This window comes from Rhincodon typus, chromosome 18, assembly GCF_021869965.1.
Source record: "Rhincodon typus isolate 14 chromosome 18, sRhiTyp1.1, whole genome shotgun sequence".
NCBI classification, from domain to species: Eukaryota; Metazoa; Chordata; class Chondrichthyes; order Orectolobiformes; family Rhincodontidae; genus Rhincodon; species Rhincodon typus.
The window spans coordinates 18,641,449-18,662,056 of record NC_063349.1 but is presented as its reverse complement, the minus strand read 5'-3'; the positions used below and the strand labels follow the sequence as shown (position 1 = coordinate 18,662,056).

Genomic DNA, 20,608 nt, shown 5'->3' with positions numbered 1-20,608 from the left:
TGCAGAGGTAGGCATTAGTCAGTGAGGTGGGAGGGGCGGATAGGTGGGAGAGAAGATGTACAGGTTGTGTCAGGTCAAGGAGGCAGGGATGAGAGGGAGGATTGGTCATGGGATGAGGCTGGGGAGATTTTGAAACTGGTGAAATCCACGTTTAGGCCATTGGGCTGTAGGCTCCCGAGGCGGAATATGAGGTGTTGCTCCTCCAGTGTGCAGTTGGGGTCATTGTGACACTGGAGGAGGTCAAGGATGGACATGTCACCCAGGGAGGGGGGAATTAAAATGGTTCGCGACCAGAAGGCGTTATTGTTTGTCGCAAACAGAGCGCAGATGCTCTACAAAACAATCTCCGAGTCTCCGCTTGGTCTCACCATCCCCAACTCCTTGACCTGACACAACCTGTCCATCTTCTCTCCCACCTATCCACCCTCCCACCTCACTGACCAACCACTCCCTACCTGCACTCACCTATCACCATCCCACCTACATTCCCCAGCCCCACCCCTCCTATTTCGATTTATTTCTGAGTTCCCTTCCTCCTCCCCATTTCTGAAGAAGGGTCCCGACCTGAAACGTCAACTTTCCTGCTCCTCTAATGCACATCATTCAGGATAGTTTTTTGAGCCTATCTAGTGACAGGCTTTTTTTCTCCACTTTTCATTTTTGTTGCTCTTCCAATCACTGATTCTGCTGTAAAAGCAGAAGGAAGGGGATCTGTCATTGAGGAACTGGAACAGCAGCATGGGAAAGACAGAATCTGTGATTGGGGGAACAGCTCCTCACACCAAGATTTTATTCCCCAGTGCTCCTGAAATTACACTGTGCATTGCTTTCTTGCTCCTTGGCCTTTCAATTGTTAAACAAGAATCAGAAGAGCTATAATGTATTTTGAGAAGCCATAATGTAACGGAATATGAAACCTCGGGGTCGGGGAGTCTTCAATTTATCACTCCAATGTTTATCTTATTGCAGGTTATTTTGGAAACTCTTTCAGCTCCCACCCTCATGCATTTTGAACCTAATTTTGATGGATTTTTTGGCTTGTAATTGTTTTTCTTCCCAAAACACATTTGCATATCAAAGACAATGACAAAGAGTCCTATTAACAATTTTTTGCAATTGAGGAACATGGGTCATCTTTCCAAAAACATTTTAACTGCAACTTATTTAATTACATTATTGGTTCCAGTTACAGAAATACAAGCGTCAACTAAAAGACAGGCTACCAATACAATTAAGTCATGTCAAAACCTTACAATTGAAACTGCTGCCCCTCCCCCCTCCCTATATTACCAATAATGGCTCTAGTAAATGACAGCTCCTCTTCATTTTCTCTTTGATACAGCATGGTGACCCTTGCAGTAGATGACACAGGATGCCGTATATGAGCACCGTGAATCAGATCTTTGATGTGCTTCACTCTGAGGTTGGCAGTTCTCTCACCCATCACAAAACTGATAGCATCCATTACATTGGATTTGCCTGTTAGTGAAAGCAAAAAAAAAAGCTGTACTGGAAATTATAGAAATATTCATAGTAAAAAAACAGTTATTACAACATAGATTACAATTTATTGCAACACAAAAACAATACTTCTAAAGGTTACACCTACTTACCATTATTTCAAAATCTGTAAATGTAAACACCAGTGAAAGCAATCAATTCAACAGTTACTTTATCCAATTTAAAAGAAACATAAACATTAAATGTTTGCTAATATTGCCAGAAAGAATTTCAATTGATATAGCTTTTCAAAATCTCACAATATCCCAAATCATTAGGAACCCTAGGAGGTGAGATTTTATTAAAGAATCAGTTTTAAGTTCAGGACTCTATGAGAGGTTTTGCCAAATCTGTTAAAAACACGTGATAACTAACGAATATCAACAAATCACATTAAATCATAAGGCTCTACAATGAGTGGCTATCAATATAAAATATAGCTTTGTGTAGCTCTGACACATATGTCTGTTGTGAAATTATATTTGCCAGTTCTGCAAATGGAAGGGTAGATTTTGCTATAAAAACTACTGATTGAATTGGAGCTAACTTAGGTTATCATAAACCAAGGATGTGGTGTGATTTAGTGGCCTTTTATTTGAAGATCAAAAACAAGACAACCGTTAGAACTTTAGATACAACCCAGGAAAGTGCCATGTGCCAACTGTGAGTACAATTTCTCCCAGAAAGAATTCAATTAGCACGGACAGTACAGCACTCTGTACTGTTTCATCAAACACTTCACTGGATTAACAGTCTCAGAATTGTGAAGTCAAGAGTGTTGCCATTTGAAAGCTAACACCATCATTGGATGGCATTTACTGACAGGGAAACTAGTGCAGTAGATATTTGCCCATACTGACTCTCGAAAAGTATTTGATAAACATAACAGACTTAGTCAGTAAGTAGTACATTGTCCTTAAAGGGACAGTTGGAAATTAGATTCACAGCTCGCAGGTAGTTGTGAAAACATTCTTTGCTAACTACAGAGATGTGTGCAGTGGTTCCCCCAGGTGTTGGTACTATCAGGACTATCTGTTTTCTTTTTATGTATAAATAATCCGCCGAGTGGATATAGGTTTGTATAATTTTGATGTTTGTGAATGATACAAAGCTTGCCTGAACAGCGTACAAGGAACAGCAGAATGTAGAACACAGACTGATGAAAATGGCAGTTCAAAGATGTGCAGGATAGGTGGATTGGCCATGGGAAATGCAGAGTTATAGGGATAGAGTTGGGTCCTGGGTGGAATGCTCTTTGGAGGGGTGGTACGGATTTGACGAGCCAAATGGCCTGTTCCCACACTGTAGAGATTCCATGAGTCTGTTCTATGATATGACAGATACAAATTAATATAGGTAAGTGTGCAGTGATACACTTGAGAACAACAAGAAAGGCTGCATGTTCCAAATGGCCCTACTTACAGGAGTATAAAAAAGAGAGACCTTGGTGCACACGGAGGCGTTGAAGAGGATCCAGAGAATATTTACTATGATAAAGCCAGAAATGTGTATTTATAAACATCAGGAAAGGATGGACAAGCTGGGATTTCTTTCTCTACCAAAATAAAAGCTGAGGAGAGACCTAGATCTGTAAATTTATGAGATATATTCATAGAGTGGAAAGAAAGTGAATGTGTCCTTTTGTGTGGAAGAGCACAATTAAAGGCCATTACACAGGACAGTCACCAAAAAATTTAATGAAAAATTCAGAACAAACTTTTCTCCTCAAAGAGTGATGGGAGTGTGGAACTAACTACCATGGGAAGTGATTAATGAAGTTTGCATGCATTTAATGGGAAACCGACAACCACATGGAAAAGTGGCAAACAGTAAGTTAGAATAGTAGTTTGAGAGGAGTTAGAAGGAGGGTTGATGGGAGGACAAACATGGATGATTGACTGGCATTTTTTCTACCTTGTATCTCCTATGTTATTCTATGCAAATCTTTTGAGGGCAAGTTGTTATTGCAACAAAAAAAATCATATAAGAAACTGAATTTTGAAAAGGAGTCCAGAAACACAAAATAATGTTCATCAACATGTGAAATATACAAGGGCAGTGGCAAATATGCTCCCAAAAGGCCCTGGAAAATTCAAACATGGGGGGATGGTGAAGTCTATCAGCACCAAACACGGGAGAGAAGCAATCAGTGATTGGAACAGTCGTAAGGACGAGTAAAGGTGAATGGCAGCAGTGAGTGAGATAACCAGGGTAGGGAAAGGGACAACAAGGTGCAGGGCTGGATGAACACAGCAGGCCAAGCAGCATCATAGGAGCAGAGAGGCTGACGTTTCGGGCCTAGACCCTTCATCAGAAAAGGGGGAGGGGAAGGGGGTTTTGAAATAAATAGGGAGAGAGTGGGAGGCGGATAGAAGAGGGATAGAGGAGAGGATAGGTGGAGAGGAAACAAACAGGTCGAAGAGGCGGGGATGGGGCCAGGAAAGGTGAGTGTAGGTAGGGAGTTAGGAAGGGGATAGGTCAGTCCAGGGAGGACGGACAGGTCAAGGGGGCGGGATGAGGTTGGTCGGTAGGAGATGGAGGTGCGGCTTGAGGTGGGAGGAGGGGATAGGTGGGAGGAAGAACAGGTTAGGGAGGCAGGGACGAGTTGGACTGGTTTTGGGATGCGGTGGGGGGAGGGGAGATTTTGAAACTTGTGAAATCCACATTGATACCATTGGGCTGCAGGGTTCCCAAGCGGAATATGAGTTGCTGTTCCTGCAACCTTCGGGTGGCATCGTTGTGGCACTGCAGGAGGCCCAGGATGGACATGTCGTCTGAGGAATGGGAGGGGGAGTTGAAATGGTTCGCGACTGGGAGGTGCAGTTGTTTGTTGCGAACCGAGCGTAAGTGTTCTGCAAAGCGGTCCCCGAGTCTCCGCTTGGTTTCCCCGATGTAGAGGAAGCCACACCGGGTACAGCGGATGCAGTATACCACATTGGCAGATGTGCAGGTGAACATCTGCTTGATGTGGAAAGTCTTCTTGGGGCCTGGGATGGGGGTGAGGGAGGAGGTATGGGGGCAGGTGTAGCACTTCCTGCGGTTGCAGGGAAAAGTGCCGGGTGTGGTGGAGCTGGAGGGGAGTGTGGAGCGGACAAGGGAGTCACGGAGAGAGTTGTCCCTCCGGAAAGCAGATAAAGGTGGGGAGGGAAAGATGTCTTTGGTGGTGGGGTCGGATTGCAGATGGCGGAAGTGTCGGAGGATGATGCGTTGGATCCGGAGGTTGGTGGGGTGGTACGTGAGGACGAGGGGGATTCTTTTTTGGTTTTTATTGCGTGGACGGGGTGTGAGGGATGAGGTGCGGGAGATGTGGGAGACACGGTTGAGGGCGTTCTCGACCACCGAGGAGGGGAAGTTACGGTCCTTGAAAAACGAGGACAACTGAGATGTACGGGAGTGGAATGCCTCATCCTGGGAGCAGATGCGGCGGAGGCGAAGGAATTGGGAATAGGGGATAGCATTTTTGCAGGAAGGTGGGTGGGAGGAGGAGTATTCTAGGTAGCTGTGGGAGTCGGTGGGCTTGAAATGAATATCGGTTTCGAGGTGGTTGCCCGATATGGAGACAGAGAGGTCCAGGAAGGGGAGAGAGGTGTTAGAGATGGTCCAGGTAAATTTAAGGTTGGGGTGGAAGGTGTTAGTGAAGTGTATGAACTGTTCGAGCTCCTCATGGGAGCACGAGGCGGCACCGATACAGTCATCAATGTAACGGAGGAAGAGGTGGGGTTTCGGGCCGGTGTAGGTACGGAAGAGGGATTGTTCCACGTAACCTACAAAGAGGCAGGCGTAGCTTGGGCCCATGCGGGTACCCATGGCTACCCCCTTTGTCTGTAGGAAGTGGGAGGAATTGAAAGAGAAGTTGTTGAGTGTGAGGACGAGTTCGGCTAAGCGGATGAGGGTGTCAGTGGAGGGGGACTGGTCGGGCCTGCGGGACAGGAAGAAGCGGAGGGCCTTAAGGCCATCTGCATGTGCAATGCAGGTGTAGAGGGACTGGACGTCCATGGTAAAGATGAGGTGTTGGGGACCGGGGAATTGGAAGTTCTGGAGGAGGTGGAGGGCGTGGGTGGTGTCACGGACATAGGTAGGGAGTTCCTGGACCAAGGGGGAGAAAATGGAGTCAAGATAGTTGGAGATCAGTTCGGTGGGGCAGGAGCAGGCGGAGACAATGGGTCGACCAGGGCATTCAGGTTTGTGGATTTTGGGAAGGAGATAGAAGCGGGCAGTGCGAGGTTGGGGAACGATGAGGTTGGAGGCCGTGGGTGGGAGGTCACCTGAGGTGATGAGGTTGTGGATGGTTTGCGAGATGATGGTTTGGTGCTCAGGGGTGGGGTCATGATCAAGGGGGCGGTAGGAGGAGGTGTCGGAGAGTTGGCGTCCGGCCTCGGCGATGTAGAGGTCAGTGCGCCATACTACAACTGCACCTCCCTTGTCCGCGGGTTTTATGGTGAGGTTGGGATTGGAGCGGAGGGAGCGGAGGGCTGCACGTTCTGCGGGGGAGAGGTTGGAGTGGGTGAGAGGGGTGGAGAGGTTGAGGCGATTGAAAGGGAGTCTGCTGAAGCCAGTAAAAACAAGGCCAATTAAATATTTTCAAAATATAGTCACTGTTGTGATAAGGGTAAATCATCAACTAACTTAAGGGAGTCTAGGACTAGGGAGCATGATCTAAAAATTAGAAGCAGGTCTTTCAGGCATGAAATCAGGAAACACTTCTAAACACGATGGGCTATAGAGTTTGGAGCTCTTTCACAACTGAAATTAAGGTTAGATCAATAACCATATACGTAAATTATTAAATTTAAATGGAAGTTCGAGATCTGACATACAGTAAAAATAGTAGTACCTGCCTAATTACAATCTTCTAGTTGTGTGTGTATGTGATGGAAACACATCAACTGGGACCTTACTGTTTAGGAAGATCATTTTTTGAATACAGAAGCATGCGCCAGTTATTTAAAAACTTGTTATACTAACTTACACCTGTTGCCTTGTGCCAATTTAGTTACTGAGGTGTCAAGAAAATTAAAGCTTTCCTTTTGTACTGTGGCTTTAAATTTAAGACCAGAAGATGTCGCAGAAGCAGAGGTAGGACTTTCAGTGCATAAAGTCAAATCCATCAAGATCACGGCTGATCTAATAATGTTGAACTCCATGATCCTGCTTTACCCCCATAACCCTAGATTCCCTTAATGATTAGAAATGAGAATATCTGTAATATACCTAATGACCCAGCATCGACAGCCCTCTGCCGTAAGAAATTCTATAGATTGACCATCCTTAGCGATAAACAATTCTTCTTCATCTGTCTTAAATGGGTGACTCCTGACCCTAATATTGTGCCTTACGGCCCTAGGCTCTCCCACAAGGGGAAACAACCTCTCCTCAACTATCCTGTCAAGCTTCCTACAACCTCCTACAAGGTTTCTCATTCTCCTAAACTCCAATGAATAAAAATCCACCTACTAAACTTCTCCTAAGAAAATCCTTCCATAGCAGAGATCAACCTTCCCTTGGCTGCCTCCAAGGCCAGTATATCTTTCCACAGATAAGGGAACCAAACAGTTCATTCTATTCCAGTTATGGTCTTATTACTGCCTTATTTTGTTTAACCAAGACCCACTCAATTTTTATACTCCATTCTCTTTGAAATAAAGGCCAATATTCCATGCAGCTTTCCTTTTACAGCTGAACTTAGATGCTAGTCTTTTTCTGATTCATGCACTGGTTCTCCAAATTCACTGTGCTGCAGTTTTCTGGAGTCTTTATCCATTTAAAAAATATTCAGCTCTTATATTCTTCCTTCCAAACCCATTTTCCCCACATTACATTCAATCTGCCAAGTTTATGCCCACTCGCTTAACTTGTCAATATCCCTCTGTAGATCACAGAAGATCATAGAATTCTTACAGTGTGGAAACAGGCCCTTCAGCCCAACAAGTCCACACTGACCCTCAGAGCATCCCACCCAGGCCCATCCCCCTACAACCCACCTAATCTATACATCCCTGAACACTATGGGAAATTTAGCATGGCCAACCCACCTATCCTGCACGTCTTTGGACTGTGGGAGGAAACTGGAACACCCAGAGGAAACCCATGCAGACACGGGGAGAATGTGCAAACTCCACACAGACAGTCGCCCAAGGGAGGAATCAAACCCGGGTCCCTGGCACTGTGAGGCAGCAGTGGTAACCACTCAGCCACTGTGCTGCCCAGATTCCTGTGTTATCCTCATTACCTGCCTTCCAATCTAGTTTTGCTTCATCCGCAAACCCGCAAGGAGTACACTTATCCCCATCAAACAAATCATTAATATGCATTGTAGATAGTTGTGGCCCAAGCACTGATCTCTGTGGCACTCACTAGTTAGGTTGCCATCCTGAAAATGGCTCATTTATCCCAACACGCTATCTTTTATTAGTTAGCTTTGCTCTACCCATAATCAGCTAGCTCATTTAGCTGGTCAGCTGGTTTGTGATGCTGAGCAATGCCAACAGTGTGGATTCAATTCCCACACAAACTCAGGTCACTTGGAATAACTCTCCTTCTCAACTTTCCCCTTACTGGAGGTGTGATTACCCTAGGTTAAACTACCACCAATCATTACTCTCTCTGAGAAAGCAGCCCTATGGTACAGTATTTATCCATATTATACCCACAACAGTTAGGGCTCCTGACTTACTAAGTACCTTTATGTGCAGTACCTTATCAAATGCTTTTTGGAGATGAAAATATATTACATCAACTGGTTCGCCTGTACCTACCCTGCTTGTTACCTTCTCAAAGAACTGCAATAAATTTATCAGACATGATTTCATCTTCATGAAACCATGCTGACTCTGCTCTTTTTTTAATGTTTCTAAATGCTCAACTATTACTTCTTTTATAATAAGCACTAATATTTTCCCAACGACAGATGTTCAGCCAACTAGCCTCTTGTTATCCATTTTGTCTCCTTTTTGAATATGGGTATTACATTGGCATTTTTCCAATTGCCTTCGGACTTATCCAGAATCTATGGATTCTTTTATGCCTTGCAGTTACTTTCCTTAAAATTCCAAGATGCAACCCATCAGGTCCAGGGGACTGGTCTGCCTTTAGCCCCATTTGTTCCCCAATACATTTCATGGACAGACGACGACTGTTGAGGAAACTGACTAGTTCTCCTAGTTTTGCTTGTGTGTGCGATTTCAAATACCAAACGTCAATACAGACGTGTCACTCTGAGAGGCAGGCGGGCGGGCAACGAAAGCTTCATTGATAAGGAGCGAGTTTTGTGGAAGGCCTTCCCTGAGAGTGTGAAGGATAGTGTTTCTGACCTGATCCATTTGGTCCGATGATGCAGTTAAACCGCATGAAGGGCCCGATCAATTGTCGGCCCCGCCACGACTTGAAATTTTCAACTTCAATTAATTGTAAAGTTCCCATTCCTAAAGTCTAATGTTTAAGAGGTAGTTGTGTCGGCCTATATAGTAATGACCTCTCCGTTCCCGTCGAAAGACGTCAAAATTTCTCCTTAACACAACTTCTTCAACGGCCGCAGAATACACATCACCTTCGACACCAGCTTGCCGCCAAACGAAGATCTCGCGATACTCTCCAGAATCCCGTAACCGTTGCCCGGTCGCCTAGCAACTTTTGTTTATCTCCTTCTTGGGGCAGGAAAATGCCTATCGGAAGGACTCAACTTTGCTTGACTCGTACTGTTGAAGACAATAATTTGTTACTGGTTTATTTGCTCTTCAAGGTCTTTTTTTAATTTCATATATACTTAAACTCCTGTTTGTTAGCTTTCAGGTTGAGAAGAACAAAATTGGAAAATGCAGAAACTGGGTGGCCCGTTTGATTTGAAAGAGGCTGGGATTACAGCGAGGCGAAGAAACTTGGAATTGCAGAGGCAGAACAGGATTTTTAATGCCAGACTCAGAACAATTGGGGTAAGTGTGTAATGTAGCAGTTTCTCCTCATGTCATGTAGTATAATTTTACTGCGGATTTTAGTCCGGAGTTTATACTCATGTGTGACTAGAGTTTTATAATGATATCTGGAAATAAGATAACGCATCAATATACTTGGAAATAGTGGTATGCAGTTTAAACAAAACGTGCACTATTATTTATCTTGTCAGTCGCCAAATAGTATTTGAAATTAAAATAAAAGGTGCCTTCATTTCTCAAACTGCTTGGAACATTGTCCACATATTGAAGTACAACTATTTCTAACTTATTGAGGTGTAAGAATAATGTAATCTATGCAACTACTAAACCTGACTTACATTTGTACACAAGCATTTGGAAGGTAGAGAAGGCGTTTAATGGAATATAAAATCAATCAACTTGACATCATGTTTTAAAATTAAAGAATTATGAAGAAATATTTGCATAAAGATTAATAATTCATATTAAAAGAGACCACATAGCAAAACCTTTCTCTTTTCCCTCTGATTTGGCTTGTTTTTTTTAGCATTTATTACTGGTATATGATAATTATTTTATTGGAGCATGAGCATTGTTCTTCAGACCATATTTATTTGACATCCCTAATTGCCTTGAGAAAGTGAACAGCTGTAGTCCATATTCACCAACAGTGCTGTAAGAGAGAGAATTCCAGGAGTTTATATCAAAAATGGAAATTTGTTTATACATAATGAAGTATTACTTTTACAATGAACATTATTCCTGTTTTTATAGTGAGCATGATCCATAGAAATAGAGAAGCAGACTGAAGGAACTTAAGTATTTTTAAAATGTATACTGATCAGTTTTTTTTTTAGTAGATTGATAAACAGGCATTGGATGGCCAAATCAAGGATAAGAAAATTCAGGAAGAGACAGAGGCTAGAAAACATTTAGCCTATGGTAAGTTCTTTTGAATTCTGATGAATGGGAACATAATTTAAGGTAATGCATAAACTTGCTTATTAGGACACAAAAAGATGCTGTCAACTGTCTGTTCAAATACTTGCAAGTGTTTGACCACGGGAGAGACATTAAATGAATATTTTGCATCATATTTTACTGTGAAGAAAGAAATGGAGGCTACAGAATGCAGGGAAATAATATTGATGTTTTGAAAACAGTTCACATTACAGAAAAGAATGTGCTAGAGGTCTCAGAAAATGTAAAGGTGGAGAAATCTCTGGAATTTAGTGTATCTCAGGATATTGTGGAAGGTTAGAGAGGAAACTGCAGTAATACCCTTGCAGTAATATTTGTATCATTGATAACTACAAGTGAGGTGCTGGATGACTGAACAGTGGCTAATGTTGTGTCTTTGCATTTTTTTATTCATTCATGGTAATAAGGGTGTTGCTGGCCAGGCAGCATTTATTGCCCATCCCTATTTGCGCAGAGGGCAGTTAAGAGTCAACCATATTGCTGTGGGTCTGGAGTCACACATAGGCCAGACCAGGTTAGGATGGCAGTTTCCTTTCCTAATGGACACTAGTGAACTAGTTGGGTTTTTCCTGACAATCAGCGATGGATTTATAGTATTCATTGCACTCTTAATTCCAGATATTTATTGAATTCAAATTCCACCATCTGCCATGGCAGGATTTGAACCGGGTCCCCAGAACATTATCTTGGTCTCTGGATTAACAGTCCAGCCATAATACCACTAGGCCATCACCTCCCCCTGTGTAATGTAAGCCTGGGGTAGATCTTTCAGTCTGACTTCAGTGGTGGGTAAGTTGTTGGAGGTGATTCTGAAAGATAGGATTTATATGTATTTGGCGAGGCAAGGAATGATTAGGGATAGTCAGCATTGTTTTGTTTGAGGGAAATCATGTCTCACAAAACTGAATGAGTTTTTTGAGGAAGTAACCAAAAAAATTGATCAGGCAGAATGGTAGACATTGTTTGCTTAGACTTTAGCAAAGCCTTTGACAAAGTTCCGCATGGTGGACCAATTAGTAAAGTTAGATCATATGGAATTCAGGGTGAGCTTGCCAATTGGATACAAAATTGGCTTAACGGCAGGAGACAGAGAGTGATGGTGGACAGTTGTTTCTCAGACTGGAGGCCTGTTACCAGTTGTTCCACAGGGATTGGTGCTGGGTCCGCTTTTGTTTGTCATTTATATAAATGATTCAAATGACAATATAGAAGGCATGGTAAGTTTGCGAATTACACCAAAATTGGTGGTATAGTGGACAGTGAAGAAAGTTTTCTAAGATTACAAAGAGATCATGATCGATTGGGTCAATGTGCTGTTGTGGAGTGGCAGATGAAATTTAATTTGGATAAATGCGAGGTATTGCATCTTGGCAAAACAAACATGAGCAGGGCTTATACAATTAAAAGTAGGACCTTGGGTAATGTTGTAGAACAGAGACCTAGAGTTCAGGTACATAATTCTTTGAAGTTTGTGCCACATGTAGATAGGGTGGTTAAGAAGGCTTTTAGCATGCTTGCCTTCATTCCTCAGAATTTGAGTATAGGAGTTGGGACATCACGTTGAGGTTGTACAGGATGCTGGTGAAGTCTTTTATAGAGGCCTTATACTGTCTCCAGTTCTGCTTGCCCTGTTATAGGAAGCATATTATTAAGCTGGAGGGGATTCAGAAAAGATTTACCAGGTTGTTGCCAAGAATGGAAGGTTTAAGTTGTAGGGAGAGGCTGGATAGGCTGGGACAGTTTTTACTGGAGCTTAGGAGGTTGAGAGGTGACCTTATAGAGGTTTTTAAAATCATTTGAGGGGTATAGATAAGCATTAGGTATAGAATAGCAGATGCCTTTTCCCTATGGTGGGGGATTTCAAGATTCGGAAACATATTTTTAAGGTGAGAGAAAAAAGATTTAAAAAAGGACATGAAGGGCAACTTTTTTACACAGAGAGTGGTTTGCGTGTGGAATGAAATTTCAGAGGAAATATTGGATGTGAGTACAGTTACAACGTTTAAAAGACATTTGGATAAGGACATAAATAAGAAAGACTTGGAGAGATATGGGCCTGGATAGGGGACAGGATGAATTGCAGAAGGGTGAGAGTAGGGTTAAAGGGGTATTTTTCTGAATAGCAGGTGGTGACTCGTGGAGTTCTGCAGGGATCAGTGTTGAGACCATAATAAGAGTTTATTACCTTTTTGGTTCTGCTTTTTAGTTTAGTCCCTGGCTGCACATATTCCCTCAGCTCTTTCCTCTTTCTACCTATATAATTGGTCCAGGTGTGCTCATCCTCTCGACAGCCCCAGTCTGATCCATACAGGGAGCAAGAATTGCAAACCTGTTAGACAAGCTCAAGGGCTAAGGCTCTTTCAGCACTACTTCCAGAATATCTCTACCTTCTCGCTGGTGGTCACACCCTCCTGTCTCTGACCGCTGACTGCATTTGAGATAGTTAATCTAAGAAGTGTGACTGCCTTCTGAAATACAGTGTCCAGGTAACTCACCCCCCAACCCTGATGTGTCGCCGTGCTGAAACATCTGACTCCAGCTCATCAATTCTGAGCTGAATTTCCTCAAGTAACCAACACTTGCTGAAGATCTGATCAGTGTGAACCACAATGAGGTCCACCAGCTACCACATCATGCAGTTACTACATGTTGTTTTGCCCAGAATCTCTTTAGTTCTTAATTTAATTTTTTAAAAATTCTTTTAATTTGTAGCCTATAAGTATTTTCCCTATTTTCCCTTACAAATTATGATCCAAAAAAAGGAATCAAAAAGCACATCTTCCCCTCTGCACTGAATTCTCACTTTGCATCCAAAATCCTCGAACTATGTAGTCACTCAGGTTGACGCTCACTCCAGATATGATCTTTCCTTCCTGACTATGCAAAACTAACTGTTTCCTTTCAAGGATAAGCAGCCCATAATATAAAAGAGCATTTAGTAACTGTCCCACAAATCTTCAAGCTTTTACACTGTTTTGAGGAAGCAGTTTGTTAAATTCTGGGATGGGCCTGCATAAAGTATGCCATGGACAAAGAAATAAGACGCAGAGGAGCATTTCAATCTGCCATTCATAATGAGCATCATAGAATCATGCAATAATACAGCACAGAAGGAGGCTATTAGGCCCATTGAGCCTATGCCAATTCTTTGAAAAAGTAATTCAGTTAGTCACACTCTAGTACTCTTTCCCCATTTCCCTGCAATCTGTTTATTCTTCAAGTATTTATCCAACTCTCTTCTGAAAGCTACCATTGAATCTGGATTAACACAGTGTGGAGCTGGAGGAACACAGCAAGCCAGGCAGCATCAGAGGAAAAGGAAAGCTGACATTTTGGGTCGGGACCCTTCTTCAGAAATGGCGGAGGGGTAGGGGGCTCTGAAATAAATAGAGAGAGGATGGGTGGGGCTGGGGAAGGTAGATGGGGTGGTGATAGGTGAGTGCAGGTCGGCATTGGTGGGTGTTGGTCAGTGAGGTGGGAGGAGCGGATAGGTGGGAGAGAAGACGGACAGGTCAAGGAGGCAGGGATGAGAGGGAGGGTTGGTCATGGGATGAGGTCGGGTGTGGGGAGATTTTGAAGCTAGTAAAGTCCACATTGAGACCAGTGGGTTGAAGGCTCCCAAGGCGGAATATGAGGTGCTGCTCCTCCAGTTTCCGGATGGCGTCGTTGTGACACTGGAGGAGGCCCAGGATGGACATGTCGTCCAGGGAGTGGGAGGGGGAGTTGAGAAGATGTTTTGGTGGTCAGGGGTATGGTTATGATCAAGGGAGTGGTAGCAGGAGGCATCAGAGGGTTGGCGCCTGGCCTCGGCAATGTATAGGTCAGTGCGCCATACCACAACTGCACCTTCCCCGTCTGCAGGTTTGATGGTGAGGTTAGGTTTGGAGCAGAGGGATGCACGTTCTGTCGGGGAGAGGTTGGAGTGACTGAGAGTGGTGGAGAGGTTGAGGCGATCGATGTCGCGACAGCAGTTGGAAATGAAGAGGTCGAGGGATGGTAGGAGGACTTGGGGTGGTGTCCAGGAGGATGGGGTGTGTTGGAGGCAGGAGAAGGGGTCTGTAGAGGGGGGGTTAGAACATTGAATCTGGATTACTGTCATAACAAGTAGTGTTTTACAAATCCCAACCACTTTTCCACTTGAAAATAAAATTCTCCCCTTGTGTTACCTCTGCTTCTTTTGCTAATCATTTTAAATCCATGTTTTCTGGTCATTGAACCTTCAGCCATTGGAAACAACTTTTTTTTTTATTTATTCAATCTGAGCATGTCATAATTTCAAAACCTTTATTGAATCTTCACAGCCTATTCTGCTGTATAGAGGACAACTCCATTTTCTGTAGTCTATCCTTATAACTGGATCTCTGGAACTACTATAATAAATCACTAGTGTATCCTCTATAAAACTCTTTCATCCTTCATAAATTGTGGTGTACAGAATTAGGATGCTGGGGTGAAACTGATCTTTTATATAGGTTTAGCATAACCTCTTAGTTATTAACTGCTTTGTTAACCTGTCTTGTGATCTTCAAAGATTTCTTCAGAGACTTCTCAGGTCTATCCATTCATACATGGTCTTTAAACTTGTACTCGTTAACTTGTATTGTCTCATTGTTCATGAATTTTATTTTCTCAGTATCTGACCAATCCACCAAACTGCCCATGTCCTCTGAAGTTAGTTACTATCTTTTTAAGTGTAAAATATCTAAACTTTGCAGCATTTCATGTGAACTCTGAGTGGAAAGATAAAGAAAAGTTTATAGAAGTACTGCTTTCTTTGCAGTTGTCTGTTCCATTTCAACCATACTTCCAAGAAGAATGAATTCAGATTTATTAAAAATTGACACATTGATTTATACTGAGCATTGTGCTTATGTTATAACAGCATGAATAATCATCAACGCCTCATATCTTTCCAAGTAGTTGTATCCTGCAGGTGCAATGGAGGGAAAACGTTTTGGATGAAATGTCAAATCATCATGGTTCGATGATTAATTAAATCTTTGACCTGAATCTTGTGCTTAGAACTCCTTCCACAAGCCTTGCTCACAACGAACCCTCTACAACTCCATCTACTCTTGTGACAGTGCATTCTAGTTCTACTTCTTGATATTACATCATCTTTTTGCTGTCAATTGGGAGGTGTACTTGAAATATTTTCCTCATGAAATTCTATTAACATTGTTATAGGTTACATGCTCACAATGTCTGTTCTGAAAGAAACAAATAAGTGGACACTGGAGATTCAATGCCATACAAGAAATAACAAGGGAACTGCTGGAGGGATTTCTACCTTGGCAATAGGAAGTAACAGTTAGTAGAAGTAGTACTGAAATGAAATTCATACATAAAATGTTAATGAAAGTGTATGTAAATAAGTAGAGCAGGGGATTTAACCAGTAAGGTTGAATAAAGTGTTTCTATTGGCACAAACACTCATCTAGTAGTGCCTCACCAAATAGTGTCCCTTTATATTTGAGTCCTGAAAGAACATTTCACAGTTAAGCATCACAAGCAATCTTCATGTGACTTTTGCTGAAGTGGCTACACCAGCAGAGCCATGGAGCAATTACCACATCTGACATCCCTTAGCAACTCAAGGGCATTGAAGTTAATTGTATTCACCACCTAATACTAAGTTCATTAATGAACATTGGTTCTTTCTGTTCTAAGTGGCTCAGATTATGCATTCAATAGATTTGTTTTTGATCTTTGGCATCAACTCCACTTTCTTGCCTGCTCTTTGTAGACTTTGATTCCCTGAGAGATCAAAAGTCTGTCTACCTCAGTCTTAAACATGTTTAATAAAGGAACATCCAGATCATGTGGAAGTAGGGAATTTCAAAGAATCACAATTATTTGAGTCAAGAAAACTCAGTCTTAAATGTTCAACCCTTATCATGAGACTCATCCCCCATGTTCTAGATTTTCCAGCTAGTGTCCACCCTGTAAAGCCCTTTTGGAATCATCTATGTGTTAATGACACAGCCTCTCATTCATGCAGACCTAATTTACTCAGCCTATCATAATGGGACAATCTGTTCATATCAGTGTATCAGGCATTTTAAGGACATGGATGGCTCAAAGACCATGAAGCAGGGATTCTTAATTCTGTTGGCATCAGATCCCTACTAACATAAAGTGAAATTAAAAAGGAAAACAGAAATTTACATGAAATTAAGTCCTTTATCTTTTGTTTGTTTATTTATCAGAAAAGGGCTGGGCCAGCACTTATTAACTATTCCTATTTGCCCTGAACTGAATGACTTGCTGAACAACTTCAGAAAGCAGTTATGTGAGTCCGACTTAGCCCTGAGTCTGGGATCATATTTAGGCCAGACCAAGAAAGGACGGCAGATTGCCTTCTTTAAATGCCATTAGTGAACCAGATGAGTTTTTACAGCAATCAACAGGATCACCATTAGAATAGCTTTTAGTTTCAGATTTTTATTGAATTCATACTTCATCATCTGCCATGGCAGGATTTGAACTCATGTCCTCAAATCATTCACCTGGGACTCTGTACTCTGACAATTTGCTAGTATGCTGCTACTTCCCCCTCTCTCCGTGAGGTTTTTTTCTGACAAAGACAGAACCTCCAGAAATATTCCATTTGATTGAACAAGCTGTCCAATTTAGGGCCTTCCCAAGGCCATTGCTTCCTGCTGCTGGAGGCCCTGTTATACATTTTCCTGCTTGAAACCTTCCTTTCTTAGAGTATCTGGAGAAATGTTAGTAAATAGGTGAAATTTACTCAAGAGGACCTTCTCTGCCTTCTTATCTGTTTTTGGTGCTTTGTGTGGGATTCTGGCTCAATGGCGATATTCCACCTTAAGGTCTAGGTTGGTTAAGTATCCAGGTGTCATATGGTTAGCAGTCATTGATTCAGTTGCTGCTTCCTGGCAAGTCATCCTTGCACTTTGAGGCCTCCCTAACACTGAATGTACTTCTAGATTCATAACATGCAGGCCACTCTAAAATTCCTCATGACAATCCAGCTCAACTTCACTTGAGCCATTGTAACTAACACTTCAGGTTCCACAATACCATTAAGAGAACTGCTTGCCTCCATATCATCCACCAGACATTTGGGCTCAAACAACTGAGTAGTGTTGTAGAACAGAGAGAGCTGGAGGTTCAGGTACATAATTCTTTGAAATTTGCTTTACAGGTAGACATGATGGTTAAGACAGCATCTAGCATCTTGCTTTCATTACTCAGACCTTTGAGTATAGGAGTTGGAACATCATGTTAAGGTTGTACTGGACACTGGTGAGGCCTCTTCTGGAGTACTGTGTGCAGTACTGGCCGCCCTGCTATGGGAAGGCTATTATTAAATTGGAGAAGGTTCAGAAAAGATTTATCAGGATATTGCCAGGAATGGAGGGTTTGAGTTATAAAAATAGGCTGGGTAGGCTGGGACGTTTTTCACTGGAGCATTGGAGGTTGAGGAATGACCATAATAGAGGTTTTTAAAATCATGAGGGGCATAGATAAGGTGAATAGCAAGGGTCCTTTCCTTATGATAGGGGAGTTCAAAACTAGGGGCCATATTTTTAAGATGAAAGGACAAAATTTTAAAAAGGACATGAGGGGCAACTTTTTTATATTGCGAGTGGTTCGTGTCTGGAATGAGCTGCCAGAGAAAGTGGTAGATGCAGGTACAGTTCCAACATTTAAAAGACATTTGGATAAGTACATGAATAGGAAAGGTTTGGAGCTATGTGGGCTACATGTTGGCAAGTGGGACTAGTTTAATTTGGGAACATGGTCAACATGGACTGGTTGGATGAAAGCATCCAATTCCATGCTCTATGACTCTATAAATCACTTCCGTGAATAATTTTCTGAGGCTGCCCTCTGGTTACTTGTTCAACAGCATAGATTTAGCCATTTGTGTCTAGCTGCTTGATATTGCTATGGAGTTTGGGATCCCGTACTTCCTGAATTCTATTCCCACGATGTTCTGAATTCAGAGGAATAACTGCACTGATTGGAAGGTCTATACTGTCAGCCTTATAATTATTCAACATTTATCTTCTCAGCACTTCTCTCCAAGTCCTTTCAGATGCCATCTTGAATACCTGGCTTAGCCTCATGTGATACTCAGCTATCCACTCATTGATCTTGTCATCTCCTTCAGGGGATATGATGAACCCATGGAGAGAGTCCACTGGAAGGACTGGTTCTCATGGGGATAAGTATGAGGTAGTTTTATTAAAATAAATCAGCTCTAGAAGGGACTTGGGCCACTTTCTTTACTTTCAGGAGTCAAAGTACACAGATGATCATGCAGAATACAATTTAATCATTCACACTGACTGTTACCCTCTAGATGATTGGAGATGGTGTGGTTTTTGGCAATGCCATAGACTTGCAAAGCTCTTGCAGGACTTTGCTCTTGAGGTTACACCCCTGATCACTGTAAGGTTGATATGAAACATTGAAATTGACAAACTAATCATGTACTAAAAATCTGTCAAAAACATCCGTGAGTATGAGAACATGCTTAGATACTTTATTGCTAAGGTCAAGGACAAGAAATTCTATTACAAGGACCTCTAGAGGTTTCTTGGAAACCAGGGATCGGATATTGGGATATGGTTGTTTCTCTGATTGGCACCTTGGAACAATAAGATTGCTCTCTGATCAGCACCGTTGACTTTTCCATCTTTTAACAACCTTTTTGAACATGTACTGCTGCCAACAATTGACATTTGAAACTGTTAGGAAGGATGAGTTGTTTCACTTTGTTTTTGCTGTCATCAATGTAATAGGGGATTCTGTCCTCCTTTCTGATCCTCTTCTAGCACCTCAACAGTTTCTATGCCTGTTTGGACTCCCTCATCAGCTCATGTTGGGTTGGTGAATTTTAGGCCTTACAGTGCAGGTGCAGTCTACTGATTGATGCCCACATCAAACATAAGAACGTAAGGAATGTGAGGAGTAGGCCATTTAGTCCCTTAAGCTTGCCCCCTGACTCCATAAACTCATAGCTAATCTCGCCCAGGCCTCAACAACTCCTTCATGCCAGCTTCTTATACCTCTCAACTGCTTGATTATTTCAAAAATCTATCTGTCTCCTCTTTAAATACTTACATTGTTGTAGCTTCTACAATTCTCTAGATTAGAGATTTCCACTCTCTAACAGAAATAATTCATTTGCTTCTCAGTTTTACATCAGTCTTCCCTTATTCTGTGACTATATCCCCTAGTTTTAGATTCCCCACTGGTGAAAACATCTTCTCAATATCTACTCTTCTAAGCCTTCTAAGAGTCATGCATGTTTCAGTAAAATCATATCTCACTCTTCGAAATTTTAATGAATAATTGTCTAACCTGTTTAACCATTCTTGGGAGACAACCCCTTCATCCCAGGAATCTGGCCACTAAATCTCTTTTGAATTGCTTCCGATGCCAATATATTCTTTCTTAAGCACAGGTACATAGTACTCCATATGCAACCTCACCAACACTCTGTGCAGTTGGAACAAAATTTCCCTGTCTTTAAACTCCAAATCCCTAGCAATAAAAGCCAAAATGCCATTTGAATTAGAGATAACACAGTGTGGAGCTGGAGGATCACAGCAGGCCAGGCAGAGGAGCAGGAAAGTTGATGTTTCGGATCGGGACCCTTCTACAGATATGGGGAGGCGGAAGGGAGCTCTGAAATAAATAGGGAGAGGAGGGGTGGGGCTGGGGATGGTAGAGGGGATGATGATAGGTGAATGCAGGTAGGGAGTGATGGGGATTGGTCAGTGAGGTGGGGGGGGATGGATAGGTGGGAAAGAAGATGGACAGGTTGTGTCAGGTCAAGGAGGTGGGGATGAGAGGGAGGGTTGGTCATGGGATGAGGCCGAGGGTGGGGAGATTTTGAAACTGGTGAAATCCACGTTTAGGCCATTGGGCTGTAGGCTCCCGAGATGGAATATGAGGTTCTGCACCTCCAGTTTGCGGGTGCCATCATTGTGACACTGGAGGAGGCCCAGGATGGACATGTCATCCAGGGAGTGGGAGGGGGAGTTAAAATGGTTTGCGACTGGAAGGTGTTGTCATTTGTCGAGAACAGAGTGCCGATGCTCTACCAAACGGTCTCCGAGCCTCCGCTTGGTCTCACCGATGTAGAGGAGGCCACATCGGGAACAGCAGATGCAGTTGATGGATGTGCACGTGACCCCCTGTCTAATGTGGAAGTTTTGTTTTGTGCCTTGAATGGAGGTGAG

General features: G+C 42.6%; 2 protein-coding genes across 4 annotated transcripts in view; one reads left to right on the top strand and one right to left on the bottom strand.

Annotated features, from left to right (window-relative positions):
* Positions 1-9,093, bottom strand: part of LOC109937248 (structural maintenance of chromosomes protein 1A-like) — a 138,931-nt gene extending 129,838 nt beyond the window's left edge. Inside the window, 2 exon segments of the mRNA XM_048607846.1 lie at positions 1,291-1,479; positions 8,811-9,093. Of these exon segments, the coding sequence (XP_048463803.1) occupies positions 1,291-1,479; positions 8,811-8,919 (298 nt within the window). The 5' untranslated portion in view covers positions 8,920-9,093.
* LOC109935814 (RIB43A-like with coiled-coils protein 2) overlaps positions 9,094-20,608 on the top strand; it is a 44,807-nt gene continuing 33,292 nt past the window's right edge. Inside the window, exons 1-3 of one of the 3 annotated variants that reach the window (XM_048607844.1) lie at positions 9,094-9,114; positions 9,282-9,428; positions 10,268-10,349. In XM_048607844.1, the coding sequence (XP_048463801.1) occupies positions 9,312-9,428; positions 10,268-10,349 (199 nt within the window). In that variant the 5' untranslated portion in view covers positions 9,094-9,114; positions 9,282-9,311. Of the gene's footprint in view, positions 9,192-9,281; positions 9,429-10,267; positions 10,350-20,608 lie in introns of all 3 variants that reach the window. The other 2 variants (XM_048607843.1, XM_048607845.1) reach the window with 2 other exon arrangements.